General features: G+C 65.9%; 5 protein-coding genes across 5 annotated transcripts; 3 read left to right on the top strand and 2 right to left on the bottom strand.

Moving 5' to 3' along the window:
- Positions 1–5,590: 5,590 nt before the first annotated feature.
- EMIHUDRAFT_218988 (hypothetical protein) lies at positions 5,591–7,461 on the top strand (the record flags this gene model as incomplete). Its single annotated transcript, XM_005758899.1, has 4 exons — positions 5,591–5,743; positions 6,324–6,722; positions 6,795–7,223; positions 7,333–7,461. The coding sequence occupies 4 exons, from the start codon at positions 5,591–5,593 to the stop codon at positions 7,459–7,461; spliced, it is 1,110 nt and encodes a 369-aa protein (XP_005758956.1).
- A 311-nt stretch (positions 7,462–7,772) lies between these two features.
- EMIHUDRAFT_218987 (hypothetical protein) lies at positions 7,773–8,235 on the bottom strand (the record flags this gene model as incomplete). The annotated part of the gene is made up of 2 exons (XM_005758898.1): positions 7,773–7,874; positions 7,960–8,235. 2 exons carry the CDS (start codon positions 8,233–8,235, stop codon positions 7,773–7,775), a joined length of 378 nt encoding a protein of 125 aa, XP_005758955.1.
- Positions 8,236–9,090: 855 nt separating this feature from the next.
- Positions 9,091–10,059, bottom strand: EMIHUDRAFT_68664 (hypothetical protein; the record flags this gene model as incomplete). The annotated part of the gene is made up of 2 exons (XM_005758897.1): positions 9,091–9,931; positions 10,013–10,059. The coding sequence occupies 2 exons, from the start codon at positions 10,057–10,059 to the stop codon at positions 9,091–9,093; spliced, it is 888 nt and encodes a 295-aa protein (XP_005758954.1).
- Positions 10,060–10,563: 504 nt separating this feature from the next.
- Positions 10,564–11,418, top strand: EMIHUDRAFT_68682 (hypothetical protein; the record flags this gene model as incomplete). Its single annotated transcript, XM_005758896.1, has 2 exons — positions 10,564–11,049; positions 11,182–11,418. Coding segments are annotated over 2 exons (723 nt in total), but the record flags the coding sequence as incomplete, so codon positions are not given.
- Positions 11,419–12,523: 1,105 nt separating this feature from the next.
- EMIHUDRAFT_465843 (hypothetical protein) lies at positions 12,524–15,847 on the top strand (the record flags this gene model as incomplete). Its single annotated transcript, XM_005758895.1, has 4 exons — positions 12,524–12,656; positions 12,801–12,956; positions 13,029–13,164; positions 15,444–15,847. The coding sequence occupies exons 2-4, from the start codon at positions 12,810–12,812 to the stop codon at positions 15,845–15,847; spliced, it is 687 nt and encodes a 228-aa protein (XP_005758952.1). The 5' UTR covers positions 12,524–12,656; positions 12,801–12,809.
- Positions 15,848–19,958: the final 4,111 nt, after the last annotated feature.

Raw genomic sequence — 19,958 nt, 5'->3', positions numbered from 1 at the left:
CGCCCTGTGCATCTCCGGCGACGCGCTAAAGGACCTCAGCAAGATCGCGGACGGCGTGCCAGACCTCTCCAAGATGGACCGCAACGAGGGCCTCGACGACGCCGCGCTGCAGGCGAACGCCAAGTACCACGCGCGGCGCAGCACCGGCCGACCACTGGCCACTCGCTTCGGAGGCTCGTCGCACTACGACCTCTGGTCGCCCAAGGGTGTGGTAGGCGTCGATGGGCACTGCTACGCACTCATGGTCGTCGACGAGCATACCAGCACCATCACGCCGTACATCCTGCAGACCAAGGGCCAGACGCCTGCCTACCTGCGCAAGTACTTCGCCGAGAACGAGGGAAAGGACGGCCACACGTTCCGCGGAGGAGTTGCGTTCTGCGACAACGAGGTCGTCCTCAACTCCAGCGCCGTGCGCGAGCTCTGCCTCAAGTACGGCATCACCCTCCGCAACAGCTGCCCCTACGAGCCGTGGCAGAATGGGGCGTGCGAGCGTGCGAACGCTACCTGCGGCAGGATCGTGCGGGAGATGATGGCGCGCGCAGGGGGGCATGGCGCCACCCAGCTCTACCAGTACTGGGGCTACGCCTGGGTGTACGCGGCCACCATCGCCAACGCCACCTTTGCCGTGCGCGACACCGGCAAGTCAGCGTACGAGCTCAAGACCGGGCAGCGCCCCAAGATGAACATGTTCTACCCGTGGGCGTGCAAGATGATCGTCAAGTCGCCCCCCCACCTTGTGGCGAACGGTGTCTCACCCACGGGCGAGATGGCGGCCTTCCTCGGCATCTCGCGCACTTCGCCCGGCTGGAAGTACGTCATCACCGAGGGTCCGCGCAAGGGGCACATCGGCACCACCACGCAGGCGACCTTCTGCGTCAACGAGCTCTGGAACGGCATCGAGTACCGTGCTCCCACCTCCGACCTCACCCCGACGGACATCGAGGGCGCGTGGCCGGAGCCTGTGACCGCGGACGAGACGCCCGACGAGTCGGACAAGGCTACGCTCGACAACAACGTGACCCGCGGCGACTCCGTCTTCCTCCCCACCACCGACAACCACGCCGGGGGGCTGACCCTCGACGAGGAGGTGGTGATCATGCCAGACCCGGCCAACGACGGCAACGTCAACCCGCCCGCAGCGGGTGCGCCTGCGCCGCGCACCACCCGCAGCCGCGGCGGCGTCTCGACGGGCGAGTACAACAACATGCTCAACGCCCGCCTCGCCGCCAATGCCACGCCCTTCGGCATCTGGGCGGCTGCGGCGGCCGCATCCCCATCGTCGTCGGTCTACCGCAACACCACGGATCAGTGCGTCGCGTACATGTCGAGCGTGGACGGCCAGATCATGCCCATGCCGGACAACATCGTGCCCAAGCACTACAAGGACATCGCCAACATCCGCGACCCCAAGCTGCGCGACGTGTGGTACAAAGCGTATGACACCGAGTTCCTCGGCCTCATCCAGAACGGCACGCTCAAGCCCATGCGCCGCCCCGCCAAGGTGCGCGTCCTCCCGCTGAAGGAGATCGCCTCCCGGAAGTCCGACGGCCGGTGCAAGTGGCGCGGCTGTGTCATGGGCAACCTGATGCGGCCCGGCGTCGACTTCACCAAGACCTTCGCGAGCGTCGTCCGCTACGGCACGACCCGCACCGTGCTCAACGTGGCCGCGCAGGAGGACATGGAACTCATCACGTGCGACCAGCCCATGGCGTACACCTGGGCGGAGCGCGGGGAGGGCGAGACCTGGTACTGCGAGATGCCGAAGGGGCTCAAGGGCAAGCCCGAGTACTGCTACATCGACCCCATCACCGGCGAGGAGAAGGACATGGTGTGCGAGGTCGGCAACCTCTACGGCGCACCATCCGCAGGTAACGCTTGGTGGAACCACGTCAAGTCCATCAACAAGGCGTTTCCTGGGCTCGTTCAGTCCGAGGCGGACCCGAGCTGCTTCATCCTCACCCGCAACAGCACGAAACTCATCGTCGTCATCTACGTGGACGACTTCGGCATCTTCCACTCCGGGACCACCGCTGGCAGGGCGCTCGCGCACGAGTACATCGAGCACTTCAACAAGCACGTCGGCAAGCCGCTCAAGGTCCACGAGGGAAAGGTGCACGAGTTCCTCGGGCTCAACATCACCAGGACGCAGACCGGTTTCAAGCTGTCTGCCAGCAAGTACATCGACACGCTGCGCGCGCGCTTCTTCCCGTCAGGCGTCACGCACGCGGGCTACAAGGTGCCCGCGGACAAGGACCTCCCGTCCATCGTCATCAGCGCAGCCGAGAAGAAGACCGCGCCCGACCCGCAGCTCCTCCAACGCTGCCAGTGCCTCATCGGCAGCCTCATGTTCGCCACCAACGCGCGCCCCGACATCCAGTACACCGTCTCGCAGCTGGCGCGCTGCATGGCTTGGCCCGACGCGAACATCGAGGCCGCCGCCGAGCGCTGCCTCATCTACCTCATCGGCACGCAGGACCTCGGCCTCCACTACGAGCGCGTCGCCGACCCCAAGCTCTTCGGCTGCTCCGACGCGAACTGGTGCACCCGCCAGAGCACCTCCGGCTGCGCCTTCAAGATCGGCACCGCGATCATCTCGTACTTCTCCAAGAAGCAGGGTCACATCTCCCTCTCGACATTCGAGGCCGAGATCTCTGCCAAGTGGCGCGGCTGTGTCATGGGCAACCTGATGCGGCCCGGCGTCGACTTCACCAAGACCTTCGCGAGCGTCGTCCGCTACGGCACGACCCGCACCGTGCTCAACGTGTTGAAGACCGACGACCGCGCAGCCGTCTAGTCGACGGCCACACACACACACATAGTGTCCTTACCACTCAGGGACTGCATCTGCGCAGTTTCGTACCGCTGCGGCACGGTTTTGCAAAAACCGTTCTGCAGCGGCGCGGTTTTGCCCTTCACCCGCAGCCGTGGATTGATAGTCATTGTGGGTGTGGGGGCCGCGGGCCAGGACTTTTGTTTGAACAAAGTTTTGACAGTACATTTCTGTCAGGCTTTGGAACAGCTTGTGAGTGGTCACTGAAGACCTTCACACAAGTCGCTCATCGAGTCGGAGGACACGAACTCCAAGAACGTGCGCACGAAGGCGCTGCGCGCGGATCTCGAGAAGGCGTACTCCCCCGACGCTCTCAAGGACCTCACGTCCGCGAGCCAAGCCAAGTTCAAGACGGGCATCGAGCTGGCGAACAAGTTCCTCAAGGGCTCCCAGTGGCACCTCCCCGACGAGGTGATCGAGGAATACATCCTCGACGCGATCGGCGCCAAGGGGGCCACGCTCGGCGCAAACATGCGCGTGCAGATCGGCATGCAGCGCCAACTCGCCGTGAACTCGGGCAAGACGTACGGCCTCAAGGCGTCCACGCTCGCGATGCAGGGCATCCTCGACCAAGACAACGCGGACCGCGCCAACGAGGCCAAGGCGGCTGCGCAGGCGGCGTTCGAGGCGGAGATTGCCTCGCAAGGCGCGCTCAAGGAGGAGCTCGCGGCCGCCAAGTCCCAGGTCGCCGCTCTCCAGGCGCAGATCAAGTCCGACAAGGGCGGCGGGGACCGCGGCGGCCGCGCAGCCGCTGGGCGCAAGCCGTGCCCCCACTGCAACGGATTGCACGGTGGCAAGTGCATCGGCGACCTCATCTGCAAGGGGGTCCCTGTCGCCAAGGTGCTCGAGGAACTCCCCGACCGCATCGACCACGAGGCGAAGGTGCGCATGCGTGCCGATGAGGTAGATGAGGCAGCGCTCGGCGGCGGCCTCGATGTTCGCGTCGGGCCAAGCCATGCAGCGCGCCAGCTGCGAGACGGTGTACTGGATGTCGGGGCGCGCGTTGGTGGCGAACATGAGGCTGCCGATGAGGCACTGGCAGCGCTGGAGGAGCTGCGGGTCGGGCGCGGTCTTCTTCTCGGCTGCGCTGATGACGATGGACGGGAGGTCCTTGTCCGCGGGCACCTTGTAGCCCGCGTGCGTGACGCCTGACGGGAAGAAGCGCGCGCGCAGCATGTCGATGTACTTGCTGGCAGACAGCTTGAAACCGGTCTGCGTCTTGGTGATGGTGAGCCCGAGGAACTCGTGCACCTTTCCCTCGTGGACCTTGAGCGGCTTGCCGACGTGCTTGTTGAAGTGCTCGATGTACTCGTGCGCGAGCGCCTTGCCAGCGGTGGTCCCGGAGTGGAAGATGCCGAAGTCGTCCACGTAGATGACGACGATGAGTTTCGTGCTGTTGCGGGTGAGGGTGAAGCAGCTCGGGTCCGCCTCGGACTGAACGAGCCCAGGAAACGCCTTATTGATGGACTTGACCATGTTCCACCAAGCGTTACCTGCGGATGGTGCGCCGTAGAGGTTGCCGACCTCGCACACCATGTCCTTCTCCTCGCCGGTGATGGGATCGATGTAGCAGTACTCGGGCTTGCCCTTGAGCCCCTTCGGCATCTCGCAGTACCAGGTCTCGCCCTCCCCGCGCTCCGCCCAGGTGTACGCCATGGGCTGGTCGCACGTGATGAGCTCCAACTCTCTACGGTTTGCTGCAGAACGCCGTCAAGGGCGACGAGACGCTGGCCGAGATGTTGGCGGACGAGGACGCCGACCACTACGACATCAAGAAGGGCATCGCGGCGATCAAGTCGCTCATCGAGTCGGAGGACCCGAACTCCAAGAACGTGCGCACGAAGGCGCTGCGCGCGGACCTCGAAAAGGCGATCTCCCCCGACGCTCTCAACGACCTCACGTCCGCGAGCCTCGCCAAGTTCAAGACGGGCATCGAGCAGGCGAACAAGTTGCTCAAGGACTCCCAGTGGCACCTCCCCGACACGGTGATCGAGGAACACATCCTCGACGCGATCGGCGCCAAGGGGGCCACGCTCGGGGCGCAAACATGCGTGTGCAGATCGACGTGCAGCGCCAACTCGCCGTGCACTCGGGCAAGACGTACGGCCTCAAGGCGTCCACGCTCGCGATGCAGGGCATCCTCGACCAAGACAACGCGGACCGCGCCAACGAGGCCAAGGCGGCTGCGCAGGCGGCGTTCGAGGCGGAGATTGCCTCGCAAGGAGCGCTCAAGGAGGAGCTCGCGGCCGCCAAGTCCCAGGTCGCCGCTCTCCAGGCGCAGATAGATCAAGTCCGACAAGGGCGGCGGGGACCGCGGCGGCCGTGGAGCCGCTGGGCGCAAGCCGTGACGGCGGGGACTGCGCAGTTTCGTACCGCTGCGGCAGCAATAATATCGTTGGCCGAAGCCTCGATTGCAAATGCAACCTCCTTTGATTATTAGGAAAATTCGCAAAGCGAGCCTGATTCGAAAGGAGTTGAGCGCCGGAGGACCGAGAGCGCCTCGCTGCCGCCATGTGCCCGAGTTCCTCCGTACTGCTGCTCCTCCTGACACCCACCGCGGCGGCTGTCCACACGTCGCGCATCTCTCCGCTCTGCCGTCGGCTTCACGGTTGGGATGGACATTCCGAGTGGCATGGCGTGCCGAGCCGTCGGCAAGTGGCAATGCCGCCTCCCGAGGCAGTGCGCCACCCCAACGCCAGGCCTGCACACGCTCCGGCGCGGATCGCGCCTCGTGCCGCCGCTCGCGCCAGTCCGCGCATGAGGGTGCTCCTGGCCACGCCCACGATGACGCTGGCCATCGCTGGTGCGTTGCGGCGGCTGCTGCCCACGGTGGCCGTGAGCTTGTTCACTCTGATATCCCTCTTCGTGTATGAGCTCTCGCGATCCGCTAGGCCGACGGCAGCATCCAACGTGCTACCAGCACGATAAAATTTCGCTTCCGTGTGCGAAATCCAGCGTGTGTGAAATCATATGAGTTATGACGCCTGCACCCGAGCGGGCAAGTGGGGTCCGATGGTGCTGTCGCGTGCTGGTGATGTCCTGATGTGCCCAGGACTCAACATACTCGTTCTGTTGCCATCCCAAACTGTCACTCCCCTTTCTCCCGGCCGGGGCGGGGCGCGCGCGGGGGCGGCGGGTGTGCGGCGAGTGTGCGGGATGTCTGTGGGCCCGAGAGCGATATGCCATGTCCGCCTTGCGTTTGTTTCATAACATCGAAGGCTAAGCTCAAAATAAATAGAGCAGACCTCTCCTGGAGAGATAGTCCCGTGTAGCCAAAATCCTTTTTGCGACCGAAAATTCTTTTTTCGCTGGTGCACTTAGTGCCAGTGCGCGCCAGTCCATGGCGATTATTTTTTGAAAATTCTTTTTCGCTGTCGCCTGTCGGTCGCCACCTATGTCTTCTCCCTCCTCGTCACCCTCCTCGCGGCGCGCGACCGCGCTGCTGAACCTCTTCTTCAAGGCGGTCCCGCACGACCTTCTTGATCTGGAGGGCGCGGGCACTCTCTTCGTCGCCGGGCCGACTGGCGCTGACCATCTGGTCTTGCTCTGCGCCGGGTTCCCGGACGACCACTCCTCGCTTGCGCCGCTCGCACGGCGGCTCGCGGAGCGCGGCTGCCTCGTCGGAGTGTGCTCGATGCCCGAGTTTGAACGCGAGGGGCCGCTGCTGCGGCCGCAGGGCTACACGCTCGACGAGATCCCGCAGGCCTTTGCGCAGGCGGCGGCGGCCCTTCGTGCGCAGAGCACGCGGCGCAGCGCGCTGTACGCTGGCCGGAGCAGCAGGGCCGCGTCAGATACAACCACCCTCTCCGTTGTTGTGCATGACTGGGCCATTTACCCGGGGCTGGCGTTCGCGAACAACTTTGGCTGCGATAAGCTCGTGCTGTTTGACGTGCGGCCGCGCTGCAAAGCGCCGAGCGCACGCTCCGTCGTCCCGCACCGCGACCCAGTTCCCCGCGTGTAGGTGATCCACGCGACGGACCTCATGCACAGCGCGTCGGACGGCACCGTCTCTCTCTGCCGGCCAGAGAGCCTGAGGCACGAGGCGATCCACCTGCTCTATTGGGCCAGCCTCGGCGCATGCTTCTTCCTTTGGCGCCGCTGTGCGCCGGTCGGTTGGCTTTGCCTCTATACCGTCTTTTTCGTCGCCTGGCTCTGCCCCTTCCTCTCGCCGCTCGGGCCTCTCGATTGGGGCGGGCGTGCGTTTGGGCCCACAGGGCTCCGCCCTTGGCAGGAGCCAAACGGGGAGGCGACTGCCTCCAAGGCCGTCACGCCCTACCGCTGCTACCCCTACTTCCACGCCCTCACCCTCCTCGCCGACCGGGAGGGCCGGAGACGCGCGCTTGCCAACGTCAGCCTCGCTTCGGCGCTGAAGCGGCAGCCAATCCTCTACGTCTTCGGCGAGGACAAGAACGCGCACTGGCAGCCGAGCAGTCGAGCCCAGCAGCGCGGCGGCGAGGCGGCGCTCACCCATCCTCCTCGCCTGTCCCAGGCACACCGAGGCGGCGCTCGACGCCTTGCGGCTGACGGAGGGCTGCTCCGTCGTCAGCGTCAAGGGCGCGGGGCACTGGGTCTATAAGCAGGCGCCGGGGCCGTGCTTCGACGCCGTCGAGCGATTCATTCTGGGCTAGGCGCCTTGGGGTGGCAGCTTCAGAGGTCGCGCGGCGGCGGAGCTCGCCCAGACCGAGAGCTTTAGCTCTCGCGTACGACATAGTCTGAGCGCTTCTGAGTCAGAGGGCGGCCAGTGTCTTGTGTGGGCCGGGCTTCTTCAGCGCAGCTTCAGCGGTGTAAGGACGATTACACGTGCCTTCCCCGCGCGGCCCTGTGCGCGTCTACACAGATGGCTTTATTCCCTAATTATTTCAAGACACGTAAGAGACATCCACGTCACACACCCCATCTCCTAGTAGACGTCTTCGTTTTATTTCTCCCCCCACAGGTCTCAAGACTCAACAAAATGCGCGGGGTGGCTCTCGTCGCCCGGAACCTCGGTGCGCGTACTAAACAACAGCGGCTGCGCCGCACAAAGCCTCGTGCTGCGGTCCTGGCAGGGGCTTTCCTACGCTCCCTCTCGATAGCGAATGTGAGGCACGAGGCACTCCTTGTGACGAGGCTCGCGCTGCCTTCACCAGCTCGATCAGCCCGAGCAGCCCCCAGACACCTTCGAGCACCACCAGAGGATAGGCGCCGAGGGAACCCATCAGCGCTTCCAGCAGCGCGCCGGTCGCAGCGAGCACGCCACCGCCTGCGTTCAGCGCGTGGTAGTAGGGGCTGCGCTCGGTCAGAAAGCCACGCAGCAGAGAGAAGTAGCCGGCCATCATCATCGCTGCGCCCACTGATCCAACCCAGAACGAGGCCCACGAGAGGGCGTCCGTCTCCTCGAGGTACTCGGGGACGACTGTCATGCCGTGCCAAGCAGGGTCCTTGGCGTCCGAGTCCGAGAAGGCTGGCTGGCTGCAACGCCAGCCAGCGCTCCTTCCCAGCGAGCCGTCTTCTTACCAGGTTGCAACCCTAGTCTCGCACTGTGCTGTGAACGCTGCTGGTTGGCGTCGGTTGCGCAGCACCCCGTCCCCATCCAGGTTGTTGGTTGCTGCCCCAGGTCCCGCACTATGTAGTGCAATGCCCCGTTCGCTGGTCATGCTTGTTCGGGTACGTGGTTCGCCCGTCCCTGCCTGTGTCCGTCCACGTCGCCCGTCGGCAAAGCCGACGACCTATGGTAATACACGCCGCTGGTTGGGGAGGACGCGCCGCTCGATGCTGCGACGGCGCTGGCGATGCGGCTTCCTGCACGCGGTCGGTCCCGGTGGGCAGGCGTGGCCCACAGCTCTTCGGCTCGCTCCGCTCGCCGGCGAGTTGGTTGGTTGCTGGCAGCACCCCAGCACCGGGGGGTCCTGAGAGCTGTTGGTTGGTGCTCTGTTCACAGCACAGTGCGAGACTAGGGTTGCAACCTGGTAAGAAGACGGCTCGCAGGGACTCGCGTGGGAAAAGAATTGAACGAGCAAGAAAACAAGAAAATGAGTTGGCTATCATCCTTTTGAGCTCAAGGACGCAAAACACCAACCAATAACCAGCGGAATATGATTGAATACGGGAAACAACGCTCGACGGAGCGGCTGCCGCCCGCCCGCCTCCGGGGCGTGCTGCGCTCGGCCGCCAACCTGCGTCGCTCGACAGCGGCGCGCAGCGGGAGCCGCGGCTCGGGACCGCGCGGCGCTCTCTCGCGCGCCGCGCGCCAGAGCCCGCGTCTCGGAGCCGTTGCGTCAGGGCTTGGTCTTCTTCTGCGCCTCGTAGACGGACGAGAAGTCCTCGTCGGAGAGCCCCTGCTCGCGCGCCGCCAGCATCGCGGCGTTGGTCGCCGCCGCCACCGGCAGCCCGAGCCCGAGCTGCGCGCCCAGCTCGCCGGCGAGCCGCATGTCCTTTTGCGCGTGCTGCAACGGGAAGTTTGGCGCGTGGTCCGACTGGACCATCTTCGGCCCCTTGAGCCGGAACATGCCGTTGGACATCACGCCTAGGTCGAGCACCTTTAGCAGCTGCTCGCAGTCCATGCCCGCCGCGCCGCACAGCGCGAGCCCCTCGCCGAGCGAGGCCATCATGGTGCCCATCACCATGTTGACGACCAGCTTCATGCGCGCGCCCTTGCCCGGCGCGCCGAAGAAGAAGGAGGCCTTGCCCATCGCCTCGAGGTCGGTGCCCTTGATCTCCTCGAAGAGCGGCTCGTCGCCCGCCGTCAGAAAGATGAGCTGCCCGGACGCGGCGGGCCCTTTGGAGCCGGAGACCGGCGCCTCGAGGAAGCGGCCGCCGCGCTCCGTCACCTGCTTCTCCAGCCGCACCATGTCCTCCGCGGCGAGCGTCGCGCAGTCCACCAGCTTGGTGCCGGCGCGCACGCCCGCGAGCACGCCGCCTTCCATCTCGTACACGGCCTTGACCGCGTCTGGCGTGGAGAGCATGCAGTAGACCAGGTCGCAGGCGGCGAGGACGGCCGAAGGGCTGTCGACCGCCGTCACCGCGCCCGGGTGGTCCGCCGACAGAGCGGCACACTTGCCGGCGGAGCGGTTCCACACGACCAGCTTGCGGCCCGACTTGAGGAGGCACTTTGCCATCCTGCGAGGGCCCAAGGCGGTGGCGCGTGAGGCGAGCGGCCGGGAGGCGGCAGGAGCCCGAGGCGCGGTGGGCGGTCGGCACCCCTCGCCCATGATGCCGAGGCCGATGAAGCCGACGCTGTCTGTCATCGTGTCTGTGCAGGAAGCCGGGTCGGCGCAATCTGGCTTCGGAAAAAAAAGAGGAATAGCTACATGCCGCGTGGCGATGTTCAAGGCGCTGCGGGAGGTGTCGTTTCTTCCAGCAGTGCGTCCCCGTGTACTCGGTCTTCTACGGCTCGCCACAAAAATCTGGTAAAAAAATTACTCGCCGCCGTCACCGCTCTGCCGCCTGTGTCTCACTCTGTCTCCTCACCGCTCTGCCGCCGCCGAATGTCCGACTACGACTCGGACGGTGTCCGCGAGAACGAGGAGACGAGGCGGAGCAACGTGCGCCGGCTCGCCACCCAGCGCGCCGAGGAGGCGGCTGCCGCCGACGCGCGCACTCGCCGGCAGGACGACGTGCTCGAGAGCCTCCGCACCGGCGCGATCAGCATGGCCGACTTTGCCAAGGCGGCTCGCGAGGCGGGCCTCACGACAGGCGAGGTGGCGAAGGCTCTCCGAGCCGCGCAGGCCGCCAAGGCCGAAGCGATCGACATGGCGGCCGTGTCGCGGGGCGACGCCGAGGCGGCCCTGCGCGGGGTGTCGGCGCGGGCGGTGCCGGCGCCGGCCAAGACGCCAGCCCGAGTCGCGCCGGCAAAGCCGACCGGGACCGCCAAGGCCTCTCCAGCGGCACCAGCGATTGCGATTGGCGGCGGCGGCGGCGGCGGCGGCGGCGCTGCTCTCGACTCGACTCGCGCTCCGGCGGCGGCTGCCGACGCCGCCGCCTCCCGCGAGCACGCCTACCTCGAGCTGAGCGTCGGCGGCGAGGCTCGGGGCAGACTCGTGGCGGAGCTCTTTGGCGACCTCGTGCCGCGCACGGCGGCCAACTTTGCGGCCCTCTGCGCCGGCGCGAGCGTGGCGGGGCGGAGGCTCAGCTACGAGGGTTGCGCCTTCCACAGGCTGGTGCGTGGCTTTGTGCTCCAAGGCGGCGATGTCATCAGCGGCGATGGCTCCGGCGCCGCCTGCATCCACGACGACCGCGTGCCCGGCACCTTTCCGGACGAGGCGCCGCCTCTCTCCGCCTCTCTCCTCCCCGGCCCCCGCTACCGGCCTCCCCGCCCCTTGCCCCAAAGCCGCCCGCCCCCCTCCCCCCCCCCCCCCTGCGCCTCGCAGCGGCTCGACCTGCCGCACTCGCGGCCGGGGCTGCTCTCGATGGCGAACATGGGCCGCGACTCCAACGGCTGCCAGTTCTTTGTCACGCTGCAGCCGGCACCGCAGCTCGACGGCAAGCACGTCGTGTTTGGCCGCCTCGTCGCGGGGATGGCGCTGCTGCGGCAGCTCGAGGAGATGCCCACCGACGCCACCGAGCGGCCCGCCACCCCGATCGTCATCACGCGGTGCGGCGCGCTCTCCCGCGCCGAGGCGCTCGCCGCCACCGCCGCCGAGGGCGGCGCGTCCGCCTCGGTCGAGTACGGCGGCTGCCTCGCGCGGCCAGGGGAGCGGGCGCGCGGGGCGGAGGCGGGGAGAGAGCGCGCCGAGCGCGCCGCCGCCCTCGACCTCGGAGGCGAGGCGCTCGTTCTCGCCGCCGCCAAGGGCGACGTGCACATGCTTCGCTCGCTCGTTGCCAGCGGCGTCCCGATCGACGCGTACGGCACCGTGCAGGGGGAGGGAGGAGGGGGCGCAGTCGAGTGCTGCGCACTGCACGTGGCAGCGCGCGCCGGCGACGCCGCCACCCTCTCCGCGCTGCTCGCCGGCGGGGCGGACGCCGGGCTCCGCGACTCGCGCGGCAGTGGCGCCCTCCACCTCGCCGTCCTCGCCGGCTCTGCGCCGTGCGCCCGCCTCCTGCTCGGCGTCGGCTGCCCGCAGCACGAGCTCGACGGCGACGGCCGCGCGCCGGTGCACGCCGCGGTGGCGGCGGGGGTGCTCCAGGTGCTCCAGGTGCTGCTCGACGCCGACGCCTCGGTCGCCTCGCTGCCGTGCGCGTCGCTGCTGCCGGTGCATGTCGCCGCCGCGGCCGACCAGGGTAGTGCGGTCCGCTTGCTCGCATCGGCGCGCGCAGCTGCCCGGCTCGGTGGGGCGGCGGGGCGGGGCGCGAGTCACGCCTTGCCGCCGCGATGTAGGCGCGCGCCGACCTCGACGTGCTCGCCACCTCGGAGCATGCGCCGCTGCACCTCGCTGCGGCGGCCGGCGGACGGGGCGCCGTCGCCGCCCTGGTCGAGTGCGGGGCGAGCCTCTCCGTCCGGGGCGAGCGGTCGGGCAAGACGCCGCTGCACTGCGCGTGCGAGCGCGGCCGGTTGGCCGTCGCTAGGGCGCTGCTGGGGGCGGGCGCGGCGGTGGGCGAGACGGACGCGAGCGGCGCCACCGCTCTTCATTGGGCGAGCCGTGCGGGCGCGAGCGACGTCGCTGCTGCGCTGCTCGAGGCGGGCGCCACCGTCGACGCTGTGAGCCGCGGCGGCTCCCGCCCGCTGCACTTGGCGTGCGAGGCTGCGGCGGGGGAGCTCGTCTCGCTGCTGCTGGCGCGCGGCGCGAGCGCGCTCGCGCCGGACGCGTCGGGCGTCGCGCCGCTGCACGCCGCGGCCGCTTCGGGCTGCGAGGAGGCGGTGGAGGCGCTGCTCGCCGCTGGCGCGCCCGTGGAGGCGGAGCTGGAGGCGACCGCTCCGAGAGACACCCTTCACCGCCTCCTCCCCGCCTCCTTGACCCCACTTCCCGGCACGCTTCCGCGGCGTTTCCGCGGCGTTGGACAGAGGCGCCGCGCGGCAGGGCTTGCTCACGCTTCCTCTCGCTTTCCGCAGATCCGAGGGATGGAGGCGCTCTCGAATGCGACGGAGGGGCACACGAAGCGGCCGCTCTTCCTCGCCGCCGAGAAGGGCCACGCCGCCGTCGTGCGGCGCCTGCTCGCCACGGGGGCGGACGCGAACGCGGTCGCGACGGTGGCGGGGAGCGGCGCGGTGCGCGGGCCTCTACGGTGCCTGGCCCTCCCGCGGTGCCTGTAGCCAACCCGGCTCGCGCTCCACGCGCAGGTGTCGCGCCTCTCGCCGCTGTGGGCCGCGAGGCGCGGCGGTCACGCCGAGGCTGAGGCCGCGCTCGTCGCGGCCGGAGCCGTCGAGGTGGCGGAGATGCAGCCCCTCCCACCCTCCCTCGACGACTCTGGGTCAGGTGCTGGGGAGAGGGGCGACGAGGCCAGCGTCCGCGCTCTGGAGTCGCTCTCTGTGGATGGCAGCGTCGGTGAGGGGCCGCTGCCGGCGGGGGGGCTCCTTTTGTGAGGCTCGCCTTTTGGTCTCGCGGGGCGCGAGGAGGCGCGCGGCGGCTCTTGCACTGGTGCTGGGTAGAGCCGTACTGGTGGTTGGTACTGGTGGTTGGGAGCTCTTCTCTTCTGTTCGCACACCTCTCTCCAGGTCACACTCGCGGGGCCGCCACTCTCGGACTCGGTCTCTCGCGCGGGAACCGCGCCCGGACGGTGCGGTCCGCGGGACGAAGCGGGATGATCCCGGCGACCCGGGCTCGTCGTGGCTCGTGGCCCACTCCGCACTCGGGTCGTGCTGACATAACTTCTTTCACCTCTTTACGGTGGTCGATTCCCTCTGTGATGGAGGACTTATTATATCTTACTGGTTGCGTGTGTATCGTGTATGGGGGAACGTTGGGAAGAGGCACGAGGAGGGCGGCGACCTCGACCGACTATGGAGGACCCGTCGCCAGACGACGCAGGGCAGAAGACGGTGAGGCGGAGCAGACGCGCAGGGCGAGAGGAGGGAGGGAGCAGGACTTTGCGGAGATCAGCAGGAGGATGTACGAAGAGATTAGGAGCAGCACAGGGACCCGAGGGAACATGTGGAAGACGGGTAGTGCTAGTCCCCCATCGGGAGGACGACCCCGGCTAGTCGCCGACCACACCCACAAAGAACCCTGCACAAAGATCGCAAGGGCGGGGGCCTGTTCCTTTTTACCCATCTCACACTAGAGAGGTGTCCGTTTTTATTTATTTATTTATCGTGTATGTTTTTTCTTCCATGGCCGCGTACTCGCAACGTCGGGTGGTGGGCAGACAGGCCTGGAGAGTGATCTCGAGTGCTACGATTCGCACGGCGCAGGATTCTCGAATGTCTCTGCAAAACTAGGGGAGGTTGATACCGCCAGATCCAGCTCGGTGTCCCGTTGCCCCAGTGACAATGCGACGCATCGATGGCTCTTTGACAAACGTTCGATTGCTCAAGTCTCTTGCACGCGCAGTCCTTGCTGCGCCCCTGAAAGTGAAGCGTTCGCATGGGTGCGCCAGAGTCCCAGGCACGGATCGTCTTGGCTTCGAATTGATATCGGCCCGAGGACGCAACGCCCATCGTATCGATGTTGGCATCTGCGGCGTCACAGAACGCTCTCTGATTCGTGCCCGGGAGTAGCGGCGGAGGTGCATTGCGAGAGGAGGCCGCGACAAACATGGACCAGAAGACCATGTCGTTCATATACGAGTAAGCAGTGGTGCGCGCCGCCTTGAGGCGCATTGCGCATGTGTACGGCTCGTTGAAGACGTCCAGCGCGAACTTGCAAAGATCACCGAGCAAAGCGCGCGAGAGAATGGCGCTGCCAGCCCAGACGCTCCACGCAAGTGGGTGGGGAGCGTCCTTTTCTATGCCTCGCAGCGCAACAAGCGCGTCACAGCCAGCAGGCAGCATCCCGAGATGAATTGGGGCGGTGACAGCCACGTCGCCGTCTGCGTAAAAGACGTGCTCGAGGTGCAGATCCCACATCAACTGTTCTAGAATGAAGAAGCGCTCGTGATTGTGCCGCTCCCACGGATTGCATGGGGTCAGCCGCCCAGCTCGCCAGTAGGAGTCTCGGAAGGCTCTCAGCGGGAGCGCCTTCTTCTTCTCCAGCTGGGCGAGGGACACGATGTGGATGTTGCGCGGCAATTTGCCCTCCGGCCAGCACAGTGTCTGCGCATCAGTGACGAGGACCACGCGGTTGTGGACGCACGACGCGCGCAGAGTGCAGCATAGGTACTCGTTCTCGCGCAGCCTCGCCCTTCCAAAGTATACGTAAACCACCGGAAGCGCCAAGCCGGGATGGACGTCGTCAACCGGCGTTCTCCGCATGATTCGGGGAACGCCACGCATCATGGCACGCACGAGGCGATGCTGGGAGAGGCGGTGATCGCTCACAGTCCAGTTTCCGTCGGGCTCCTTTGACATGAATGCAGGGTTGCACAGGGTGGCTTGGTGCTCCAACAGCGGAGGCTCGGAGCGCATCGGGACTGGCGTCGGCTGCCCGCTATTTGTAAAACCTAATTATGTTGAGGGCCAACGCTGTGAAGCAGTCTCCCCCCATCCCCAGGGCCTCCAGGGCTCGCGCCTCAACCTCACAGACCAGCGCAAAGCGCGACGTATTTTCTTCTCAATAACAAGGCTGTGTGAATCACAGACCAGCGCACAGCGCCATAGGACGTATTTTCTTCTCAATAACAAGGCTGCGAAACGCCAACTTCCCACTAAGATCGTGCCCCCGTGCCGAATGCTGGATCGAAATTATGGCCTTTTCCGTGCTGCTAGGCCCCGCCGCGACCGCCTTTTCAGTCCAGTTCGACCGCTCACCTACGGTCGGCGAGATGTGCTCCGTTCTGGTTGACTTTGCCGACGAGGGCTGCCACGTGGCCTTCCGCCAAAAGGACGCGGACTCGTGTGCAGTCGAGCTCACGCCTTACGATTCCGGCGGCGACGAGGCTGAAGCTGCGCTCGACTCCATTCCGGCGAAGCTGGCCGAGGCACTCAAGGCGGTTAACGTCGAGTCGAAGTGCGTGCGCGACCAAGTGCGGGGTATCATCGAGGCAGCCGCCTGGGGCAAGTGACAGCTGGCGCGCAACAGCTGGAATTCGAAGCAACGCTGGCCCCACGAATACGCAAGCTACCTTCAGCTCATCTCGAAGAACAGCCCTCGTTGGCGAGTGTTGAAGGGGCATTTTGCAAAGATCTATGCGATGCATTGGGATACTAGTAGACCTATGCAGTGCTTTGGGCGTTGCCGCCCAACGTCCGGACGGCGTCGGCGTTGCTTGGATCCGGCAGTTTCAGGCCGAGATCAGACGCGCTCTCGAGCCCGCGCTCGATTCCGGCGCGGCGCCGGTGGCCACGGCGGAGGGCGACGACGAGATGCCCGCTGCCGACGAGGGTGCGAGCCAGGACGAGGGGCCCCTGGTAAATGAGCCCCTGGTAAATGATCTCTTACTATGGTTGTTTAAAAGTACGTTGGGTGGGCGGGGGGGAACGGCTCGGCGGTCGACTTCGATTTTGGGGTTGAGGGCCCAACTTGAGAATCGTGCTTTTTTGGCATGTTTTTGCTCTGGGGAGGCGGGGGCCCCCGGAGGCACCATGCGCCGTGCAGCAGTGCGGAAACGGGGCTCCGGCGCTCAGAGTCGCTCAGAGCACCGACTTCCCGATCTAACCCGGTCTAACAGAGGGCAGATTTGGAGAGATCTCGAGGAGTACATACAGATAGACCCTCTAGCCATAAGAAAACTCTAACCTGATCGGTACTGACCGCCGACAGATCGCTCCAGACAGCAGACAGATCTAGACAGGCCCCGACGTCTGCACGCGGCCGGCCGGGCGAGAGGCTTGACACGATCCCACCCTGCGATCCTTACTCTCAGACATGCACTGCTGACTGCTGCCACAATGTGCGACCGGTGCTGACCCACTTGGCGGCCTTCCCGGTCAGTGGTGAGGCGCAGTTCAGAGCTGTCGATGGCGCGATGCCGCACTGGTCCCACATTGGTGACACGAGACCCCCACGTTTGCCGGTCCAAGAGAGAGTCACCGGCGCTGTCCTGAGAAGGTTCATGGTCCCTCTTGACTGCCCATGCGCGCGAGGCTGTGTAGGCATAGCCTCGAGAGTGCCAGCAGCCAATCCGAGGCAGTTTGTGACGCGCATTGCGTCAGAAGCGTGCACGCGCTGGAAGGGCACCCTCCTACTGGCCGTACGAAAAAGTCGTCACTTGGCGGTGCCCGCAGTGCGCTGGCCAGACATATATGCCGAGTCAAGCCTGCCCGTTCAACGACACTCTCTTTCGCGAGGGTATCCAGCAGCTTCCACAGCACTGGCTGCGTCACTTTTCACCGCGATCGATAAGCCTGGGGCAGCAGCAGAAGACCTGGCGAGGCCTCAAAGGCTGGGGCCGGACGCTCTTTGTGATTCAACGCGGCCGACTTTTGTACGCTCCACTGGCACCCACGGGCTGCATGCTGCGCCGCACGCCCATCTTGGCCTGGGCGTTGCTGGAGACTCTCGAGCGACATCCAGACTTGCCTGATGTGTCGATACCCTTCAACTGCCGAGACCTCTCCGTTGCTTGGTTTTCCAACCTTGCACAACCAACTGGGAGGCGGCCAGGGCTCACAGACTTGATCGAAAGATCCCATCCCGGACCATCCCGGGCTCTGGACAGGGTGGCCCGCCACAACGACCCCTGGAATTGCGACTCGCCGCTTTCCTCCCGCTGTGATCCTGTGCGGTTACTGGACCGTCACGTGTTCAACGACGTTGAACAGTGTTCAACCACGGCGCTGTTCACAGCGCGCGCGAACGGCCGTTCTGCGAGTCCAGCTCCGCTGGACTTTTGTAAAGCATGCTTGTGGCAAGTTATAGACGCTAGTATCGACCTCAGAGACCCAAACCCGAATTAATAATTAAGGCTCAAAGTATGGTTGAACAACCGTTGAACAAACAGGTTGAACAACGATATCCGACTAGTGCGACCGCTAGACGGCGGTCTCCGCCGGCCCCAAGGCTGCCCAGCCCCAGTACCACACCGGCCACGTAGACCGTAGCGCTGGAGTTGGTCAGTGAGGCACTAGACGGGCTACGGAACCATGCGCGCGCCGGCCGGATAGGCTGCGCGCAGGGGCCGCGCCGCCTCGATTTCGCATCTCCGCTCCGCGGCCGACTGAGGGGCCAGCTCGCCCGGCGACAAGCCCAGCCATCGCCCAGCGCCCCGTATCGACGGAGGGCACGCAAAACACCCGCACCTACGACTAGGGTGAGCCCGTGAGGGCGTCGGTGTCGGCCGCGGGCACGCTGCGAGGAGGGCGCGGGTGGGAGCATGGGAGATGCACCACCGCTCGACGAAGACGCGCCCGACGAAGCCCTGCTTGCGGAGGATGGTCGATCCTCACCTACTAGTGTCGGGCGTGTGCGAAAAAGAGCGCAAATCGGAGCTCAACTCGCGCGCGGCTGGGAAAGGGGTGTGGCACCCCTCCGAAGGCGCCTCGCGAGGAGCTGCTGCTGCCTCCAAACGCGCTCGGGCAGCACGTCGGCGCGCCTGCGGGGTTGGGGAGGTGAAACTATGCTTGCTGGCACGCGCATCCCGCACCACCCCCACGTCCGCGCGCACCATGCCGCCATCCCACCTCACAGCCAAGCGCCATCGCCGTCGGACGCGGCGACGCCGAGCGGTGGCCTCGCAGACGACGAGCGCGATGAGGCCGCCGCGCCGCCGGAGTGGCCGGCGCGTGCCAGCCGCTGGCCCGTCCAGCGTGGCGGGACCGGCTCGCCCATCCTGGCCCGCGCGCTTGCCGACGCGAGAAGATCGCGCGGGAGGGCAAATCTTGGGCAAAATGCCCTGTTTGCCAATCCTTCACGGCGACTTCACGTCGGAACGAGTCGGATCGACGACTCCCCGCCTGCACCAGCGTGTGCGCCTTGCAATTCTATACAGAATCGACACGTGGTACGTCTTCTCAATCGCTCGTGGAGAGGAGCTACGGCCATTCCTAAGTAGTGTTCAACGACGTTGAACAATGTTCAACGTCGTTGAACACGGTCCAGTAACCGTGTGTGAGCTCTGTGTCTTGATTTGCCAACAACATACCTAAACAGAACTAAAACAACACAAAAACCAACAAACCTAAATAAACCTATCGGGAGCCGCCGCGGCAAAGCGATCCAAACCCACCCCTTCACCCCTACCTTTCTATGGTCAACCCTCCACCGGCCGCCTCTTGCTACACGACACGGAGCACGGTACGATTGATTGATTGGAAGGTGAAAGTCAGCCAGTCTCGGACTGGGACACCAGCGCGGCATGGGCGGACGCAAGACAGGAGATGACGGCACGCTGGAGCGACACACCGACACAGAAACTCACAAGCACTCAGCGGCTCGCCACCCCTAGGACTCTGGGAGCGAACCAGGGGCGCTGCGCTTCTCAACTGCGTCACCTCCCACACTGAGGTGTTCATACCCCGGTCGCGCGCGCGCCCCTGGCACTGGCCCGACACACACGCTCCCCTCGACGCGGTGCACACCACACCGGTCGACCGCGCATCCTAGGCGTGCCGCGCACCTCGCCGGCCGACTCGCACTTTTTGCGCCCCGCTCTCTCTCCGCCCTCTCTATGCCTCGCAAAGCAGCCGGCGCCCAGCCTGCGAGGGAGGGCACCCTGGACATGCTGAGCGCGCGCTCCTCGGCGGTGCGCGGGCTCCCCTCCTCCCCCCACCCCTACGATCCCACCGCCCAGAGAAGCGGCCGCGCCCGCCACTCGGGCCACCACGTTGCCCACATGGTGTAAAGGGGAATGATTTTTTGCCGGCGCCGCAGGTGCGCGCGCGACTCGGCAATGATTCCAACGTCTCGGTCGACTACATTGAGGCGTGCGGGGACTGCTTTTACCTCGCCATCGAGTCCGCCCTGTCGGAGATTTGTGGATGGCAGCCTTACTACGCTGTCGCGATGCAGCGGCAGGCTCGAGAACGCCGCCCCGCCCCGCCCGCGCGCGCCCCGTGCACCGAGCGCTCCTTATCACCCCTCCACGCCCGTACCCTCAACCCCGCCCTCGTCCCCTGCCGACCAACCAAAGAAAAGCAGCGCGATAGCCATCCTCTGCGGCACTAGCATCTGGGGCAAATTTTTTTTAGCTGCGGACCGCCTCCTGCGACCTGGTACCTGCGACGCGCTGATGTTAG

Source organism: Emiliania huxleyi, assembly GCF_000372725.1.
Source record: "Emiliania huxleyi CCMP1516 unplaced genomic scaffold EMIHUscaffold_83, whole genome shotgun sequence".
Lineage (NCBI taxonomy): Eukaryota > Haptophyta > Isochrysidales > Noelaerhabdaceae > Emiliania > Emiliania huxleyi.
The sequence above is the reverse complement of the archived record's forward strand: the minus strand, read 5'-3'. Positions and strand labels throughout refer to the sequence as shown.